Source organism: Castanea sativa, chromosome 1 (genome assembly GCF_040712315.1).
Source record: "Castanea sativa cultivar Marrone di Chiusa Pesio chromosome 1, ASM4071231v1".
Lineage (NCBI taxonomy): Eukaryota > Viridiplantae > Streptophyta > Magnoliopsida > Fagales > Fagaceae > Castanea > Castanea sativa.
The window spans coordinates 73,998,454-74,018,054 of NC_134013.1; the positions used below are offsets into that span (position 1 = coordinate 73,998,454).

Below are 19,601 nucleotides of genomic sequence, written 5' to 3' on the forward strand. Positions count from 1 at the left end.
TCAAAAAATCAAAAAAGAGGGGGGGGGAGGATAAGTATGTTTTTTATTTTATTTTATTTTCTTCCTATTTCTAAGCATTCATGATGCAACGGAGCAAAGGTAAAATGTGATACCAATTTGGCGTTATTAGCTCAAATGCAGATGCAGTGTCCCAAAAAGAAAAGGAAAAACTAAAAAGCAGAGGCAATTAATTAGTAAATTCAGGTTGCCATGCCATGTGCATTCTTAGTTGCGTGTGGTGTGGAGTTAGCACTCATCTACGAAGATTAGAGATGCCCGTGATGGCTGGTTGGCGTGGTCCACAAAAGTGTAACGTGAGAGAGAGCCCCAGCCCTATGTGCGTGAGAAGCCAACTATAAATAAACTAAGGATTTTACTGCATGTGTATTTTTTTTTTTTTTTTTAAACGAGATAGAATTTCTACTATAGCCTAATCTAAGCGTATATACATAAGTGAAACTTCTTCCATTTTCATAACGTCACCACCTCACAATAATATCTTTTCTGGAGACTTGAACTCTGATCCTTACCCCTACACGTCTCAAGTATTTATATTTGTAGAGTGACCACCACACTAAAAGTGCGCAATGGTTACTAACATATGCTTTAAATGTACTCAATAATATACTATTTTTAAAAAATATTTTATCAAAAATTTAAAAAATTTTACAAATTTTTCATAAAATATTTTTAAAAAGTGTACCTAAAAACACGCATTAACGGGACCCAAAACTAAAGTTATGACTTATTTTATATGTGAGCTGGCCGCCAATATCTTCTTTCCCTCTTTCTTCTTCTCACCAGCCATGCTTTTGGTCCCTTTTCAACCATTTGATGCAAACCTTGTTTGACTTTTCGTAACAAATTCAAATACAAATTTCAAATTTTTATTCGCTTTGCTTTGCTTTCTTGGGTTATTCTGTTCTGCATGTGACCTTAATTATCAAACAAAGGGATATATGTACTGTACATGTTGATGTTCTCTTCTGACTTGCCTCTCCATTTGAGTGCGCGCCTGCGCTTCTTTTTGTGGGTGCCACTGCCGTCTCTCTGATTTTTTTTATTTGTAAAAGAAAAGATGCCTTTCATAATCATAAGTGATAGCACTTTCACAATCTTTGGCAGCTTTTTACTGCATTTATTTTATTTTTTAGCTTTTCGATAATTTTTTAGCAATATTATACCTTTTTGACAATTATTTTAATAACTTTTTGTCGTCTTTATTTAGTAAGACCCAATTTGAGAAACGTTTACAAGCTCAGAATTCATTCACAGCTACACTTATTTTGGGTCCAAGGGACTCTTACACAACAGATTTTGCATTACCCCAACCTTAACCCCAGTATGTTTATAACCTGGCAATGATATATAAAAGGTCAAACTTAACACTACTGTTGGTAAGTCCTACAAAGGCCAGCTGGACACAATTGTAAACAATGAAAATAATTCAAGAAACAGCTTACAACACTTTTTCTTCTCTCTAACAAATCTTTCAACAACATCCCACCCAATTGTTAATCTTCAATACAAGCAAAACTAACACAACAACGAAAGGTGAAACGAAAGTCCAAACGAATTTTGACAACTTGCTGAAGCAACAAATAAAAGAATTGGAACAAGTTTCTCTGTTATTTTGTTGTATAAGCACTATTGATAAATACAATGTAGAAAACCGATAATTTCAAAAGAAAAAGAAATTATGTTAACTCATGCAAAACATGACATTTCTGCAATCAATTTGACACCAAATGTAAAAATAAGGGGGTGGGTTTTTACAGGATAAAAGATATGGCATCAGTTCTTAAGAGCCCCCACTAAAACCTTGACTGCTTTTCTTCATTTTTCCCATCTCCATTTCTCGAGTGTTCTGGCCTTCACTGCTTGACCCAGAAGGGTACAAACCATACTCACTGGTTGGTCCACTATACTCACTACTGGCACCATACTCCCGGCTTCCCAATGCGATCTTCCTGAATTTTTTCATGTCCTCATTGTATTGGCTTGTGTCATAGTCTGAACTTCCATAAGAACTGTATTGAGTGCTGTGCCCAGGTCTGATTCCTTCATTAAGATCAGTTAGAGACGCCTCTCCCTCCAAAGCACGAACAATCTGTGCAGTTTCAAGGAATAGTTACTAGTTAGAAGCCTTTCAATAAATAGCACACACATATATGAGCTTAAGCATCTTGCTGATGAGATAATAACACAAGCAAGGCCTTTGATGCTAGCAACAGAATCTGAGTGCAGCTACATTCACCAACATGATTTGAAACTTTTCTCAACGAGCATTCCACCCTTTCATGGTAACAGAGTGGAGGTTAACAGGCTCCTAATTTCCAACTTAATATGCAAGCCACACATGCAAGATATTAAATGCTTATAAACAACAGACCAAGCTTTGTACTATGCCTATCCCAATTATAAAGGTCATCTTCTGGCTTCAACAGATTTAACTGCTGCATTTTTAGTTAACTCAATCAATAGACTTGGTCCAGCATTCAAATAACTATGCAGTTGAAATAAAGATTAAAAAAAAAAAAAATTCCTACCTGGCTCATTCGTGGTCGACGCCGTCCTGAATGACGCACAGAAGCTGCAGCACAAGCAACCATGCGAGCCATCTCATTGGGGTCATAATCATTTTTCAGTTTGGGATCAGCCAGATCATCAAAGTTTCTATCTTCCAAGGCTCGTGAGAGCAAAGGCCTCGCCTGTAATGCCAAAAGGATTTAGTTATCTATGCGATATCACACATTTAGGCCTTTGCATGCATGTGTGTGTATGTGCACACATGCATTATGTCTGTAATGGAACAATATATAACTCACCCAGTCTACCAAACTATCCTCCATGTAAGTATTGGTTGTGTCAACAGGTCGGCGTCCAGTGATTAACTCCAAAAGCATGACACCAAAGGAGAAAACATCTGATTTGTCTGTGAGTTTCCCACTTGAAGCGTACTCTGGAGCCAGATACCTGAGAGAAAGGAGCATGTGAGAACTTGAAGAATATAACCTGACTTGGGCACATAAAGAATGTCACTCCAAATTAGTTAAACCTAATTAAAAAACCAAACAAAAACGATATATATGGTCATAAGCATACGGTTGAACTATCTTGACATTTTGAGAACAAAGACTTGATAATAAAGCATCAAGAACAGTTGACATGAACATAGATAGCTATTCACCAATGCAGTAGGAACTCTCAGTTATTAACATAAACTGCATCCAAAAGCATATATACTAGAGCTGTGTGCAGTGTGGCTTACTAATTTAAAAGGATGTTATACAAACATTTTTTTGGAAAAACAGGAACTAGGAGTATCCAAATCATATTCTAGGTCATCAAAAAATAATATATAAACTGTTGAAACCGTAAATGCAACTAGAATATGAAAGGAATTGGTCTTACCCAAAAGTTCCCATCACCCGAGTGGAGACATGAGTATTGGCATCAGAAGCAATTTTTGCAAGTCCAAAATCTGCAACCTGAGCAACAGATGTTGAATCATCTCAGTTATAATCATAAAAACTAAGCAATCATATCTTGAGGGCGAAAATGGTGCAAGCAGTCAAATTTTCAATATAGAGTGAAAGCTAATTCAATAATGCAATTGATACCTTTGCCTCAAACTTGAAATCTAAAAGAATATTAGATGCTTTGATATCACGATGAATGATCTTGGGATGACCTACATAATACAATGTAACTTGAACTTCAAACACAATGTCTTGACCTAAATAAATTAGTTAATGCTCAAATTTTGAGGAGAGAGAGTGCATACAATCCTCATGAAGATATGCCAGTCCTTTAGAAGCTCCTAAAGCAATTTTAAGTCTGGTCGGCCAATCCATGGTTGGTCGCCCCTTCCCTGCAATAAAGATTCTCAGTCAGGACTAAAGCTCAACAAAAAACAACAAACACCTTAAAAGTTTCTAACATATGAAACATAGAATAGCTATTCTCTTAGTGCATTTAGTGCCCCGGTTCCATTGATACAGTTACAGATTAATACAGTGTTCTAAAATATTAAACACTGCAACATAAAACCAACAAATAATCGTCAATCAAATTTTCATAGTAGCAACCACAAGAAAGAAAAAGGGCATTTAAATGTTTGAAATGGATAGCATCCCATTTGGTACTTTGCAATATAACTTTACATATTAATTAGAAAAGAAAATTCAAAACAATTTCTAGTGCTGAAGAAACAAATTTACCATGTAAGTGGAACTCCAAAGTATTGTTTGGAACAAACTCATAAACAAGCAGTCTCTGGGCCCCAGTAATACAGTACCCAACCAATGAAACAAGGTGCTTGTGATGTACTCTGCTAATTATCTCAACTTCTGCCTGAAACTCACGCTCCCCCTGCCCACTTCCAGCTTTCAACTGCTTGACCGCTACTTCCTTCCCATTTGGAAGGAGTCCTCTATGCACATACCCAAATCCACCTTGTCCAAGGAGGTTGGCATCCGAGAAGCCATCCGTTGCCATAGCTAATTCTTCATATGTAAAAGTGCTCTTTGAGAAACCTAAGACTACTCCTGGATGAGGTGGTGGCTGAGGATTTTCAGACCCTGAATAGTTGGAGCCACCACTGCTGCTCAGGTACTGTTGTGGTGGTGGCGGTGGTGGGGGCTTTGGTGAGGTAGGAGCATTTACCGGTGAGTATGGTGGTCGTGATGCAACTGCTGGCGGGGGAGAGGGTTTGGGCATCACTCCGACAACATGATCTGAAGGTGGGGGGGGAGCATTATACTGCCAATGCTGTTGTGGACCACCGTAAGGGCCACCTGGAAATTCCAACAAACACTAGAAATCAACTAATTATATCTTTATTGGGTTTTTACTTTTTTTAGTCCAATGCTAATCAAAAGTAAGTTTATACTTTCATTTTGCTATTTCCATGAGTACCATAACTCATGCAATGTCGCTAACAAACATAGTGGCAAAATGAATTGGTCACGAAAACTTAAAAAGCAATAAGCTAGAATTTAAAAAAAGAAAAAAAGAAAAAAAAGAAAAGACAGTAATGCAGAATCATTTTGCAATCCAATTGATTAAAAACCTTACACTCAGACGGGTAGCATAAAATATTTAATTTAACTTGTAATATCATAATTCATAGTCCAAGACTGGTTCAACTAAACAACAAACAAAATTATGCTCTTACACGTTAATCATACAAAAATACCAATTAAAAAATTCAATTACATCATCGGCCTGCATTCAAACTCAAACAAACCACACATGCAAGCCGTTCCCATTCCTATAATCAAAATTCGAACCCCACCAAAATGTCAAATTTATAACCAAGACCACATAGATCCTTGTAATTTTTAATCCCAAAAAAAAAAAAATCCGAGGCATGTGACCAGATCCACTCTTGATCACAGTCATCAAAACTAAATCTTTTTAACCAAACAAAGGAAATAGACAGATTTCAGGGAGACCCAGATGATGAAATGGAAGTAAAATTTAAAAATGGAGGTGAAAACCCCACACACCAAAAAAGGAAAAAAAAAAAAAGTAGTAAAAACTAAATCTTTGTAAGAAAACTTGGGAATAGACAGAAAAATCAGTGAAAACCCAGATGAGGAAATGGAAAGAAAAGTGAGAAAGAGGTGTTACCTTTGGGGCCAGGAGGCGGTGGAGGTGGATAGTAGTCTTCGTCGTCACGGCGTTTCCGCTTCTTTTTACAACAAATGCACAATAAACTCAACACCACTAGTATTACCACCCCACCTATCGCTATCCCCACCACTACCCCAGTAGATATCCCACTCGACGAAGAAGGCGGCGACGTATTGGAGGAAGAAGGTGGCGTCGGGGAGCTCCGACTCGGAGAAGGAGGTGGAGGAGAGCTTTGAGTTGAAGGTGTGGTTGGAGTTGGAGTGGAGGGAGGTGTAGGAGTTGGAGTGGAGGGAGGTGCGGGCGTTGGAGTGGAGGGAGTGGATGACGATGGAGGGGGAGAGGTGTTGTTAGTGGATGGTGTTGGTGGTGGCGATGAGGGAGTGGCTGGTGTTGGTGGCGGAGGAGAGGTGTTGGTGTTGTTGGTGGATGGAGCTGGAGCTGAGGGAGTGGCTGGTGGTGGAGCTGAGGGAGTTGGTGGAGGTGGTGAGGTGTTGTTGGTCGACGGAGGTGACGAGGGCGCCGGAGACGCTCCGGGAGTCGGACTCGACATTTCCTTTTTTAAGTTTTAACAAAACCAAACAAACAGAGAGAGATGTGTTAAAGAGTTTTTTTCTCTCTTTGTTTTGTTTGTCTGCTTTTCTTATCTTTTCTTTTTCTCTCTCAGACAGAGAGAGAAAGAGAGAAGATACAGAAAATGGACTAGTTTTGTTTAGTTTTAATGGGAGCGGGTTTGTACTTTTTGTTTTAAGGTTTCGGGGGTTTGAAGGGATTTTCGTTGGTTGGAAAAAGACTGGATTTTTATTTTTTCTTTCACATGGGGATGGGGAATAGATTAGGATTGGGTTTGTCTACTTGTCTGTCTGTCTTTGTGGCTGTTTCAAAGGCTTGGAGTGGGGACTGTTTAGACTGGGGAATTTGGAGTTAATGGCGTTCAGCTGATGCACAAAACAAAAAACACGCCACGACTAAAGAAAAATATAAAAGAGAGAAATGTGGTGTGGTAGGGCCAACGCGATTGGTCCGCGCTTCTCTCCGCTCATTACTCCTTCTTTACTCGTTTGTTTTTCCTTTCTAATTTATTACTTCTCAAATTTATTTCATTCTTCTCCTCTGTTTGCGTTGAATGGTGACCGTTTTATTATTATTTTTTTTTTAGCAGTTCCATCCAATTTTCTTTCTTTTTTTATTTTTCATTTTCTTACACAGTAGTAGTAATATTATTAGAGTGTGAATTTGACAAGGATTGGTGTAGTACAACCCATATTTTACATATTTTAATGAATTATCACGTCAATTTTTTACTTGAAAGTTAATATATCTTACCATGTAAAATAGATATAATCATATTAAAAAAAATTATTTAAAAATATAAATTCTATTATACCTTAATCTAAGTGTATATATATAGTAGATTTAAGTTAGTTCAACTGGTAAAATCTCTAATAGTTGACTGCTTATATTATAATTTTTTTTTTGAGAAACTGCTTATACCAGAAATTGATTGGTGTTTTGTTATGATGATAAAGAGCTATCATTAGAAGTGGACACCATATATTAAAACTTTCTAAAAAAAAGTGTATATGTGTGTGAAGTTCCCTTTTGGAGATTTAAACTCCGACTCTTGCACCCCTAAGTATAGAAATCATCGCACCAAAAGTGTAGTATGGTCATTACCTTACTATAATTTTTTTGTTTTTTGTTTTTTTTTTTTAAGAATTCTAAGTATTTTAATATACACACATACAGAGAAAGAAGATAAGGTCTTAAAGAAACTGACAGTGGTGTGAGTTCTAGTTAGCTCAGCTGGTGAAGTTTTTGATGGTTGTATAAGAGATCTGGGATTCAATCCCCGCCTACACCAAAAACTGATTAGTGTCTTGGTTTGATAATAAAGAGCTATTATCAGGAGTGGACGCCATATGTTTAAACTCTCTAAAAAAAAAACTGACAATGGTGTATATCTAAAAGGGCTTAACTCTTAGATACACAGCAGCTCAAATCCTTTCTCTCTTAAACCTCCAAGCGTTTTGTGCTTAGAGAGGTGCCAATTTACTTTATTAGAATTGATTGAGTGTGACTTAGTCTATTTTTTAATATATAATATATATGATGATTTTGCATGTTAGGATTAGAGGAGTAAAATTTGGGTTATATTTGGTAACAAGAAACTATATATTTGAATCAAAAAAGTTTCCATTAAAAATATTAGTAAGTCTCACTTGAACCAGAGAACTTTTAACCTCAATATAATTAAATTGATATTGGTGGGACAACTGCACGTATAGACTAAGTTAGTCCTTGTTTTTTTTCTTTGAGAAGAAGATAGTTAGTCCATTTGGTTACCGCAATTTGAGCAATAATCATGTTTGCAATTTCAAAACATGATTTAAGGCATTTGGTAAAATTTACAAATGATGCTCTTTGGATCCCATAACTTGATTTTTCTGCTTTTTTTTTTTTTTTTTTTTGCATTGTGCCAACTGATCAAGTGAGTAGCAATAACAAAAACTTGCTTTTTCAAAAAGCACCATTCCAAAAAAAGAACTATGGATATTCATTTTAACGAAAGAAAGAAGAAAAAAAAAAAATATATATATATATATATATATATATATATATAAAGTGGTATTTTATTGTGGGACCAAGACAAGGAACAATTTTTTTTTTTTTTCTGAATAAGGAACAAAAATTATTCGAATGCCACTTTTCTTTCTTGAAATAAATGCTGGGAAGCTCTGTATTCGGTGTTACCCTCTATTGAGAATAATTCTTAGGTACTCTCGGAGCATGGAGAATGGTACTTCCTCCTTTCACATTCATGGTGGAGTCTACTCATTAAATTCATGATGAGGTCCACCATGAATGTGAGAGGAGAGAGCATCATTTCACTATACTCCGAGATTACCTAAGAATTTTCCCTCTATTGGTACTGCTTCTGGTCTTCGTCGATTGTTTTGGTTGCAATATATCTTCGGAAATTTATATAAAGGGAAATGTTAACGGTGATTTAGGAAATATTTTTAAACAAATTTTTACGGAAAAAGAAAATTTTAAATTTTTTACAGTTTTTTTATATTTTCTAATAATATTATAAAATTTTAAAATAATCTATTAATGAATACCCTAAAAAGTTGCTAATAAAACCCTTATATAAATATATACTACCCGATGTAAAAGGCCGCAATCTGCTTTTGTTAACTGGTAGCCAATGGACTGAATGTAGGGCATATATATATATATATATGTGTGTGTGTGTGTGTGTGTGTGTGTTTTGTATTTTAAGGAAAATTTTTGTATTTCCTCCTCTTACGTTAATGATAGATCCTACCATGAAATTTATGGACAAAGCTAGGGGTGTCCAGACCTGACCGTGACCCGTTGGACCGACCAACCCGCCCGATCCCTACCCGAGCTCAGCCCGAACCGACGCTCTTGTAGGTCGGTTTCGGGTTTTTGCACCCAAAGCCCGACTCCAGCGGGTCGAGTGGCGGGTTTTCTTCTCCAAAACCAGAGCCACCCAACCCAACGAAGGCTCTATACAAGTTCGGTGAAATCGCGCTCAAATCCGAGGAGATCCAACGAGTTCTCAACCATATTTGGTGAGATTTAGCCAGATCTAGCCATTCCCAGCAGATTTCAGCAATTTTGGTGTAAATTTCGCGCAATTTTGATGCAGATCTGGTGAGTTTTTACATATTCCGACGATAATTTGCAGATTCCGGCAATGATTTACAGATTCCGGCGATGATTTTGTAGCTCCGATGACGACCCGATCTCCACCCGAACAGACCCGATCTCCACCCGAACCCAAAACCGACCTGATCGATTGATGTCGGCGGTCGGTTTCGGGTCACTTTTTTGTCCACCCGCCGCCAGCGGGTAGGGTTCAGGCTGGGTTGAAAACCGACCCGGCCCGACTCGTGGACACCCCTAAACAAAGCCAACCATGAATATAAGGGGAAGGAATATCATTCTTCGTCTTCTAAAAGTACTAAAGAATTACTCATATCTCAAATGAAAATATGTAAGAGAACATATTAAGAGCATTTTTGGTAGAATAGGCGCTGTAATATAATAGTTATTCTTATAATTTAGTTATTCTTTTATGTTTTTATTACAAGAAATAGTCATTCCTTATGAATAACTATTCTTCAAAATAAGGAATAATTATTCTTTTTTAAAATGTTGTATTAGTTATTCCTTAATAAGTATAAATATTCTTTAGTTTAATATATTTCAAAACTAAATGTTAAGTTTGATTATAAGGTTAAGTACAGATCATTATATGTACTCCCGCTATAAAGCATCAGACTTACATTATGTGGATGACCACTGTAATTAAAAAAAAAAAAATGTTTATATGTTATTATTTCGTGTTCTTTCTTTTCTTTGCTGTCTTTATAATTCTCTTTTTTTTTACAACATCTATCTCATAAAAAATTTGTGATTCCATATTTCTGCATGACAGTTTGAGTACGATGAAGGTGTGTTTTAATATTTCACAAATTTTGGTTTCGTAATATTTTAATGAGATTTAAATGAAATCTAAGTTAACTCGTACGTGTAGTTTGATCCACATGAGTAAATATTCAAAATTAAGTAATATTTGCAATATGAAGTGAAAGTTTGAAGAAATTTGACCTCAGATGTAAACCCCGCCAGATTTAATGATCATCGATCGGCCGATTGCAATAGGTCAGTGATTACTGATTACTGTACGAATGACAGTGAGCGGCGGAGGTAAGTAATAGGTTGGGGCGGCCAGGCCCCCCAAAATTTTGAATTTTTTTAATATATATATATATATATATATATTTTATATTTTTAAAATTTAATATACAAAAATAAGAATTGGCCCCATATAATTGAATCAGTCCAATGATGTTCTTAACAAAAATAATTGGTCTAATAGTTATATAGATATAACTTTATTTTTCTCAATTATATTTTTTATTGTAAAATGTATTCTTATATCTGTAAAATATTTGATAAAGTTTGGCACCAAACATGTTTGAATTTATCTCTTTCAACTAGTTATGTGATGATTAACAAGTTACTGACTCATTAAAAAAAATCTTGTCACTAAAACAACACATGAAATGTCTCTTTAGTAGTCATATAATGGGTTAGAGCAAGATAACTTTAAATACATTCGTAGCTAAATTTATTCCTCCAAGTTTTGGATCAGTTTTTGAAAATTGCATTAGTTCAATGGAAATATTTTTTTATTAGCTTTAGTATAAATTTTGATAATTTGTATAAACTTTTTAAGAATTTCACTATAAAAATGGTAAAAATGAATTTTATTTTGTGAAAGATCGTCATCAAATATAATTTTGATCGAAAATACTAAGTTTTTTTGTTGTTGTTGGGTGTGTGTGTGTGTGTATATATAGATATAACTTATGAAATAAAAAATGTGTGCATATATAATATATGTGTGTATGTATATATATGTGTGTGCGGAGTTATCTTGACAAATATATTAGTGTTGCAACTTGGCCCCTTCAAACAAAAATTTCTGGCTTGGTGCCTGAATGACACTATTAATAAATCATAACTCACAAATAATATGATATTCCTCTCCCAAACTCGAAAGGATTACTATGTTTCTCAACTTTCACGTTGAAGAGAATCAAATTCTCTAAAAAGGTTTAGATGTAGATGCTGATTAATATCCCATGGAGTACATATACAGGTGGTTCTTATTATGCAAGAATAACTATTCTCTTTTAATGATCTATTTACCGACTGAGTCCACTCCCACAGTGTAAAAAATATACCATATTCAAGTAGAGATGGGACATTTTACAACGGATCAGATTTGGCACTGAGTTAGAAGGTAAGGCCACCTACTTCTGATGATTAGTTGAAAGTGAAGGCGATGATTAGTTGAAAGCGAAGGCATTGAGTAGAGTTTGTAAAGTAATCGGAATGTTGTGCAACAAATTTTAACAAAGCTATTGAATTCCAAATGACAATCTCACCACACTTCCAATTTCACACTTGCCTATAAGAGCATAGACAATAATTGCCTACAAACTTTCTCTAAAAAATTACTATAGTTAGATATTTTAAATTTTTAATAATTTAATTACATATTATTTATATTTTTAACATATATGTTAAATTTCGTTCAAATTAAATATTATGTATTATTCGATACATAAACATATGTCTTATACATAATTTAAGACTACAAAAATTTGAAAGTTATATATTTGATTGATGGCATATTTATTGATCTTTGATCTTCTTAATATATTGCAAGGATGGAAGATATAATAGGAAAATACAATTTAATGGTAAATTTGCCAAAATCCGTATCTAATAAAAAAAAAAAATAGTAGTTTGTAGTTTTTGCCTATAAATTAATTTGTAGGCAAACATTGTTCTTCTTAAATAAAGAAAAGAAAAGGAAAATATATAAACAAAGTTTGGCAACAAATTTAGTTGTAGCCGAAAGCTGCAACTTTACTTAATATCTTTTTATTAGATGTGAACTTTGACAAATCTACTATTAGATTATAATTTCTTTTTATATCCTCCATGATTGCAAAATTTCTAAAAAATCAAATATCAATAGCTATGTCATCAATCAAATAGTGAATTACATCTAATTAGTATGAAATTTAACATGTATGTTAAGAACATAAATAATATGGAGGGGGGGAGGGAGAAGAAAAGCCGAGGACAAGGAAACAATAAAAGGAGATCAAAGTTTAGGGTCACATTCTCAGAGGCCAAGGAGGCTAATAGTCCCGACGAGCGTGGGGGTACATAGGAGCTCCTCGGAGGATTGGGATCCGGCCACAAACCATCAAGCCTTTGGACAAGGAATCGAAGGAAGGTCTGGCATCAAGTAAATAAAGGAAGATTCCAAGTCAAGCACCCACCACTTCCACAGTTAATGCTCTACACCCATATGGCTGACCACATTAATGAAGGAATGACCCCTAAAATAGTGTCACCATAGCTCATAACCTACCACAACACCTTTTCTAGCAAGGTTCTGATGGGACAAGTATCTGAGGGGGAGATCCCTAGCTGTCCAAATGGAATACCAGGATGAACCCTAGAGGGCTATATAAGGAGAAGGATCCCAGCAGGTTTGAGGGATGAAAAAAGTGAGAGAGAAAAAGAACTTGTAACAGCAATAAGCATTCGCCTGATAACATTGCCTTCCTCGGCCCATTTTCAAGGAGAACAGTTGTGCTTGTATTTATGCTAGTTGGCTAATAAAAGAGAACTTCCTCATTTTTTATGCAGCGTGCTCAATGTTAATCAATTTATTACTATATTAAGGCCTATATAACATTGATTATCCATCTCATCTCTACAAATTAATTGTGTGTGTTCAAAATTCCTAATTGTGCACCACAATATGCAATTTAACGGTTAGATTTTAAAAATATATAGTCATGTTAATTTTTTTAATGGAAGTTCTAGTCTTAGTCTACAACTAAGTTTGTACTTTGTTCATATATATGAGTTGGGTTCAAGTTACATCTAGTATAACTCTAAATAATGTTACACCACTCAATAAATTGTTAATGAATTTATATTTTGAAAATTCCACAGTTAGATTATATGTTATAAACATGCATGCCAATTTTCATATCAGATGCTATTTACCATTCAATTCATAAACTCATCTTTTATGCATTATTTTAAACTACAAAAACTTGAATTTATATAATTGATAGATGACATGACTATTGATCTTTGATCAACTTGAAATTTTGCAAGCATGAAAAATATACAAAAATAATGTAATCCAATAGTCGATTTGTCAAAAATAAAATTACTTAGAGTTACACCAGGTGTAACTTGAACCTAACCCTATATATATATATATATATATACACACACACACACATCAAAGTCTAGTAGAGACCTAGGTGTACAGCTCCAGGGAGTTAGAACCAATTCCAACTCACCACACCTTGCTACACAGCCAAACAGGATTCGATTGTCAATGAGGAAGATGATCGTGAACAATCCCCCCCATCCCTATCTGGAACTATATATATATATATATATATATATATATATATATATATATATAATTTATTATTTATTTATAATGAGAGCAAAAATACTTTTCCAGGTCTATCATCGACACTATTTTTTTATTTTGTACTAACTACAACTTGACATATTAGTTAAATATGAAATTGAATATATCCCTATTTTTGTTAAATTCCAAACTATCAACAGCTAATTGGGAATTTCTTATGATGCACCAAACCCCAGTGGAAATGCGATTCGCAATTCTTGCAACAACTTTCAATTCAAAATTATTGGGTATTTTTGGAGTATAATAATGTCATACTCTCTCTTCTTATATGAAATTATGAATTATGAGTTTCGCTATGAATCTAAATAATACTATACATCATTATGTAAGAGGAAAATTATTAGGTACTCCCGATGTACTCACTCCTTTCACATGAATGGTGGGTCTCACCATAAATTTAATTAGTGGGACTCACCATTCATGTGAGAGGAGAGAGTATGCATTTATGGTACTCCGGGAGTATACAATAATTTTTCTATGTAAAAGGACTAAGTATAATGTTATTGCACTTTTGAAGTAATGTATAATTACTCATAATGTGGAAAACAAAAAATGGAACAATAATTTTTTTTTTTTTTGGGCGGACTAGAAACTTTATTCAAAATTTAGAATAGATATTTTTGGAAGCCTATATATATATATAAAAAGTAAAAATTGAAGTATTTGATTTAGTTTGATTATGATAAAATCTATTCACCAATAAAAAAATCATGACAAAATCTCACTTCGGATTTCTTACCCAAGAGGATAATTTAGAACAGCTAAACTTATATTGACTATATGGAAAATTTGAACTTAATGAAGTGAATAATCCAAACCCACTCATTAATTTCCTCTTCCCTCTTGAGGTAGTGAATAGGGACTAGGGACTAGTGACTAGTCACGCAATCAATACGTACCCTCCTACCACTTTGTCTTGTGCCTTCGCTTTTTTTCCCAAGAACAAGCATCAATGTGAAACAGAGTTGTCGAAATCTTTGTTTATTATTTAATTTACAGAAAATAACATAAGAAAAGGCATTCGTCTATGTGATTGGCTAAATATCAAATAGTCAAAGAAATTAGGTAACTACATTTTTTATTTTCTAATTTTTAAGCCTTCTTTGATACCAGCAGTGGCTGTTACTCAAAGTAAACGGCAAACCAGCTGGTTACCAACGCGCAACCACAAACACAGACATGGACGTGTTATCTAGAAAAACCGTAAGGATCAACTTGTAATAGTTTAAAGACAAAAATTTGAGATATTTTAATCCTAGCTATTAACTATTAATTAACCAGCTGATAATATAGTTATAGTACTATACTTTGAGCAGTTAAATGAGGTCAAATAAGTAGGTCTATTATGGCATATGACTGGCACCAAATCCATGGTAGTTCTTAATTTACATTCACCAATAATGAAAGTTTGATAATGATTTATGTATACTTTTGTGTGTGTTTTAATAGGTATTATTGTTTCTAAAAAAAAAAGTGATAATGATGTTAAATTAAATTACCATTAATTTGATGCTTTTTTGCTTTTTAACTACTATTCGTTTTAGACTTTTAATTAGTAGTAAGGCACACAAAGGCCATTCTTTCAAGACCTAAGCCTTTTGAGACTATTACATGACCCATCGTAAGGACTGGTTCAAATTTCTTCAGGCAAAAAAGTGGGGAAACTCCTCCTTAGTCAATATTCCAACATATGGAGCTGCACTTGGTCAAGGACTCTACATAGATGGCAATGGGTTAGCCGGTGATTACTTTCCATTTGGGTTTGGATAATAAAACAAAACAGGACAGCATGAATGTGTGTGGATTTTTTTTTTTTGATGGGGCATGTGTGTGGATTTGGTATAAGATTACCACCTTTTTATTTTCTTCTCTATACTTAAAGAAGTTTCCCTCTTGGTTTTTTGTCCTTGACTTTTGGATATATGAGAATCTGCACAAAATAATTTTTCAGTATTACAGCGACCTGATTTGATTTGATTTTCTCCAGTTGATTTTTTTTTTTTTTTTTTTTTTATGAGACAGTTGAATGTAGCTATTGTATAGAAGAAGCCAAAAATTTTCTCTTATTTTTTTTCTTTTCTTTTTAAGATATATGGTATTTGTATTTAATTGATTTCAATTTATGAGTTGAATTGACTGGAAACACTATCTTTATGGCATTAAGTAAATCTTAATTATATATGTTTTTCTTCAAGGCATTGCGTAGCCTAATTAGGAAATGATAGTATTAACTTGGCACTAATATATGTAAAATTAAAAATGAAGACAATAATAACAGTACCAATCATTGAGCAGTTGAGCTGCCGGCATGTGATTGTTTATACTTTATAAGCGTAGCCTGCCGGTGCGGAGTCATATTAAGACGTGTGAGGCAGCAACACCGCACCACACAGCAGGCCTCTTTAGAACTTTGAGGTGTTTGACTTGACAATGTCATCCTCCATATTTTACTGTTGGTCATCTTTGTTAATTTGGCGATCCTTGTATTCTTATTATAAATTAGATTTAAAAAAATTAAATTAACTAATACAAAGGAAGCGAGTAATACTGTTCACATTACATGGGTGATCATTGAGTATTTCAGGAGTATACTTCATCCTTCTCACATAGGGGTGGATTTTACTCACCCTAAGATCTACCTCCATGTGGGATTGAGGAAGTATACTTCCAGAGTATCTAATAAATTTTCACATTACATGTTGTACAAGTGTTTGATTATAATTACATGCCTTGGCTATAAAGAAGAAATTAAAGAAAGAAAAAGGTTTACGATGATTCTTTTAGTATGACTAAACACGGGAAATTAAATTGGACTAATTGGTAAGGCTGCTTCTCTTAGTTTTATTTTGATGGACACAGCTATTATTGCACAATGGTGTATAGTGGTGTATTTTGCTGCCAATGCTCAACTATTTGAAGTCTCTAAAGTTTCAAAAAGTTACCACTATGTACCTTTGACATAATAGTCACTTTACAAGTATAAGTTTTTATGTTGTGAAAGCAAGAGTCTGAGTTTAAGGGTCCGTTTGATTGGAGGGGTAAAAAAGTGAGAAGATAGAAAATGATGGAATGATGAAAAAGTGGGAGGATAAAAAAAATTTTAATTTCTTTCATTTTTATTTGGTTGGAAGTGAAAAAATGGAGGGATGAAAAAAGTGAGTTTATATAAATTTATACATTTGTAAAAAAAATGATGCCCAATAAAAACAAAAAAAGTGATAAAAAAAAATCAATCACCTAAATTTATTAAAAAATAGAAATATGTCCAAAAGAAAAATCACATATAAACAAAAAAATAGAAACAAAAACAAAAAACACAAAAGAAAGAAAGAATATGAGCACTGGACGAAGACTGCCTACTAAATCAAAAGAAAAAAAAGAAAGAAGAAGACAACATCCACGAGGGGGAAAAAAAAGAAAAGAAAAAAAGAGCTACATGGATGAAGCCCATGTGCAATTGCAGCATTTTCGTTAAAAAATGATGCTCAATTTTTACCTTCAGTTTTCTCCCTATTTTGGAGAGAAAATTTCTTGTTGGGCTTGAGGAGAAAACATCTGAGCTCCACTACTTATTTTCCTTCATCCCCACCCAATTAAAACGTACTCTAAAAAAGTTTTCCTTCTTATTTTTCCTCTAAAGTTTTCCCTTTATCCTATTTCACTTCTAAACAAACACATCCTAAGTCTCTAAGAAAGAGCATAACATACCTATCCTATTCACTAGATTATACTACACTTAGATTTTCTATCTCAGACTAACAACGCCAGCTGCTTTGGGGCTGTTTTGGTTCATTACTCAATGCCCACAAAAGAGAGTAAATCCAAGGGGCATCTAATGTTAGGAGCATATCAAAATTTTGAAATTTTAAAAGACAAAATCAAAATTATCCCAAACTTAAAGGATGTTATTTGCAATTTAGTTGAAAATGAAACGTGCATTTAACCAAAACCATGTTATTCCTTTTCTTCTCTTCTCCGCAATTGGCTCTGGAAATAAAATTTTCAGAGGTTGACGTTGTGTGAAGTGTGATATTGAAAGGGGGAAGATTCTTTGATCTATTTTAACCTCAGCCATCAATCAAACTTTGTGGAGATTAATGACACGCTCTAGTATTTAATGGGATTTGTCAAAAAAAAAAGGAAAAAAAACGACACATTAATTAAGCTAAATTACGTAAATGAAGTGCAATTGAAAATAGTAAAAACTACAGATTGTATGAGAATTGAGAAATAAACGTGCTCAGAAATTTGGACCTGCTAGTGAGAGAGCTACTTTCAAATTAAGAGCATCATGACAGCTAGAGGTGACAATTCGTGTTTGCATGTCAAGTTCGTATCTTGTCAACTCATAAGTATTTGACTATATGAGCCGATAGACTTGATACTAACGCGACATGTTTATTTAATGGGTCAGAATTCCTCAATTCTAACTTGACTTGTTTATTGAATGAGTTAATCATATTGACTTGTTTATCGGATTTTATCGAGGCGAAAAAATATACAAATTTTAGTATTAACACAATTGATCTTAACTATGAAAATCTAAATAATCATTCAAGACTAAAACATATCTCAATATCACAAATAGTCAATCACAATATGTCAAACAAAATAAATCACAACTAATAAGTTTAAACACCTAGTGTTTTAAAGGGTATATTGGTAAAATAAAATTTAGTTAAATAAGTCACACGAATCAAATAGATTCCGTAGGTTAAGCATAAACATAACACGTTTATTAAACAGGTTAGTCGTATCAACTTGAATATGATATGAACTCGTTAAGTCTTAACTCATAACTTGCTAACTTCATGTCGTATTCGTGATCATATCAGATTTGACACCCCTAACGATAGATGATCCAAAAATAGATATACTTAACTCTAATTGAAAAGCCAAATCTTGTAGTTCAATTAGTTATTGGCCATTTTTATGTTTTTTATGGATACATTTAAAGTTCAAATCCTCCTCCCTAGTTATGGAATTAATATTAAAAAAATCCAATAGAGAGAGAGAGAGAGAGAGAGAGAGAGAGAGAGAGAGAGATTTCTAAACCTTTGCATGTGGAGTATCTCTTTTATGGAATTCTTCCTTATTTCTTCTAAATGTTGGTTGACAGTAGGGATGACAATTTTTCCTGCCCCGCTTGACCTATCTCTCCACGCTTTGCCCCGCGTGGGTTTTTCCCGTCCCGCAAAAGTGGCTGAATGGAGATAGGGTGAGATTTTAGTCTTGTACCATGGAGCGGGGCGAGAATGGGTTTAGATTTTTTAAACTCACCCCAACTCACCGCGCCCCATCCCTGCCTCGCACCGCGTTGATAAGGGCTAAATTGTAAAAAATTTTATACCCTAAAACCCTACTATTTAAACAAACATATTATCAGCTTATTTTATTCTACCTAACGTGGTTCTTTGTCTCATTTTTCTCTCTAGCAAGGTTGAAAATAAGATACTAATTTTAATGTTTTCTTTTGCCTTTATTAGAAACAAATTTATATTCTTTTTTTTATGAAAACAAATTTATATTTTATTGAATCATTGATTTTGTACTATGAAAATATTGTTTTTATTGTGATATTGTCTTGTTAAACACTTGGACAATATTATTCAATTTTTGCTAAAAATTAGTTTGATTTGATGGGATAAATTTATTTGTAATTTCGAGTAAATTTTTATTAATGAAACATGTTTTATTAAAAATAAATTGTAATAGTTGTGGGCAAATCAACAAAAAATAGAGTTTTACGGGTTGAGGCAGAGCTTTGCAGGGGTCTTAAGAGGCAGGGATAGGTCAAGAAAAATTTTCCCCGTCATGCAGCAATAGGGCAAGATAAAACTATGCAGGGCGGGGGTGAGGACCCATTCTTTGATCCCGCCTC

General features: G+C 34.1%; 1 protein-coding gene across 1 annotated transcript; it reads right to left on the minus strand.

Moving 5' to 3' along the window:
* Positions 1–1,555: 1,555 nt before the first annotated feature.
* On the minus strand, positions 1,556–6,589 carry LOC142612346 (proline-rich receptor-like protein kinase PERK15). Its single transcript, XM_075784450.1, has 8 exons — positions 5,638–6,589; positions 4,224–4,799; positions 3,788–3,874; positions 3,624–3,694; positions 3,415–3,491; positions 2,829–2,976; positions 2,550–2,711; positions 1,556–2,110 (listed from the first exon to the last, which is right to left on the minus strand). The coding sequence occupies exons 1-8, from the start codon at positions 6,188–6,190 to the stop codon at positions 1,802–1,804; spliced, it is 1,983 nt and encodes a 660-aa protein (XP_075640565.1). The 5' UTR covers positions 6,191–6,589; the 3' UTR covers positions 1,556–1,801.
* Between the last annotated feature and the right edge of the window lie 13,012 nt (positions 6,590–19,601).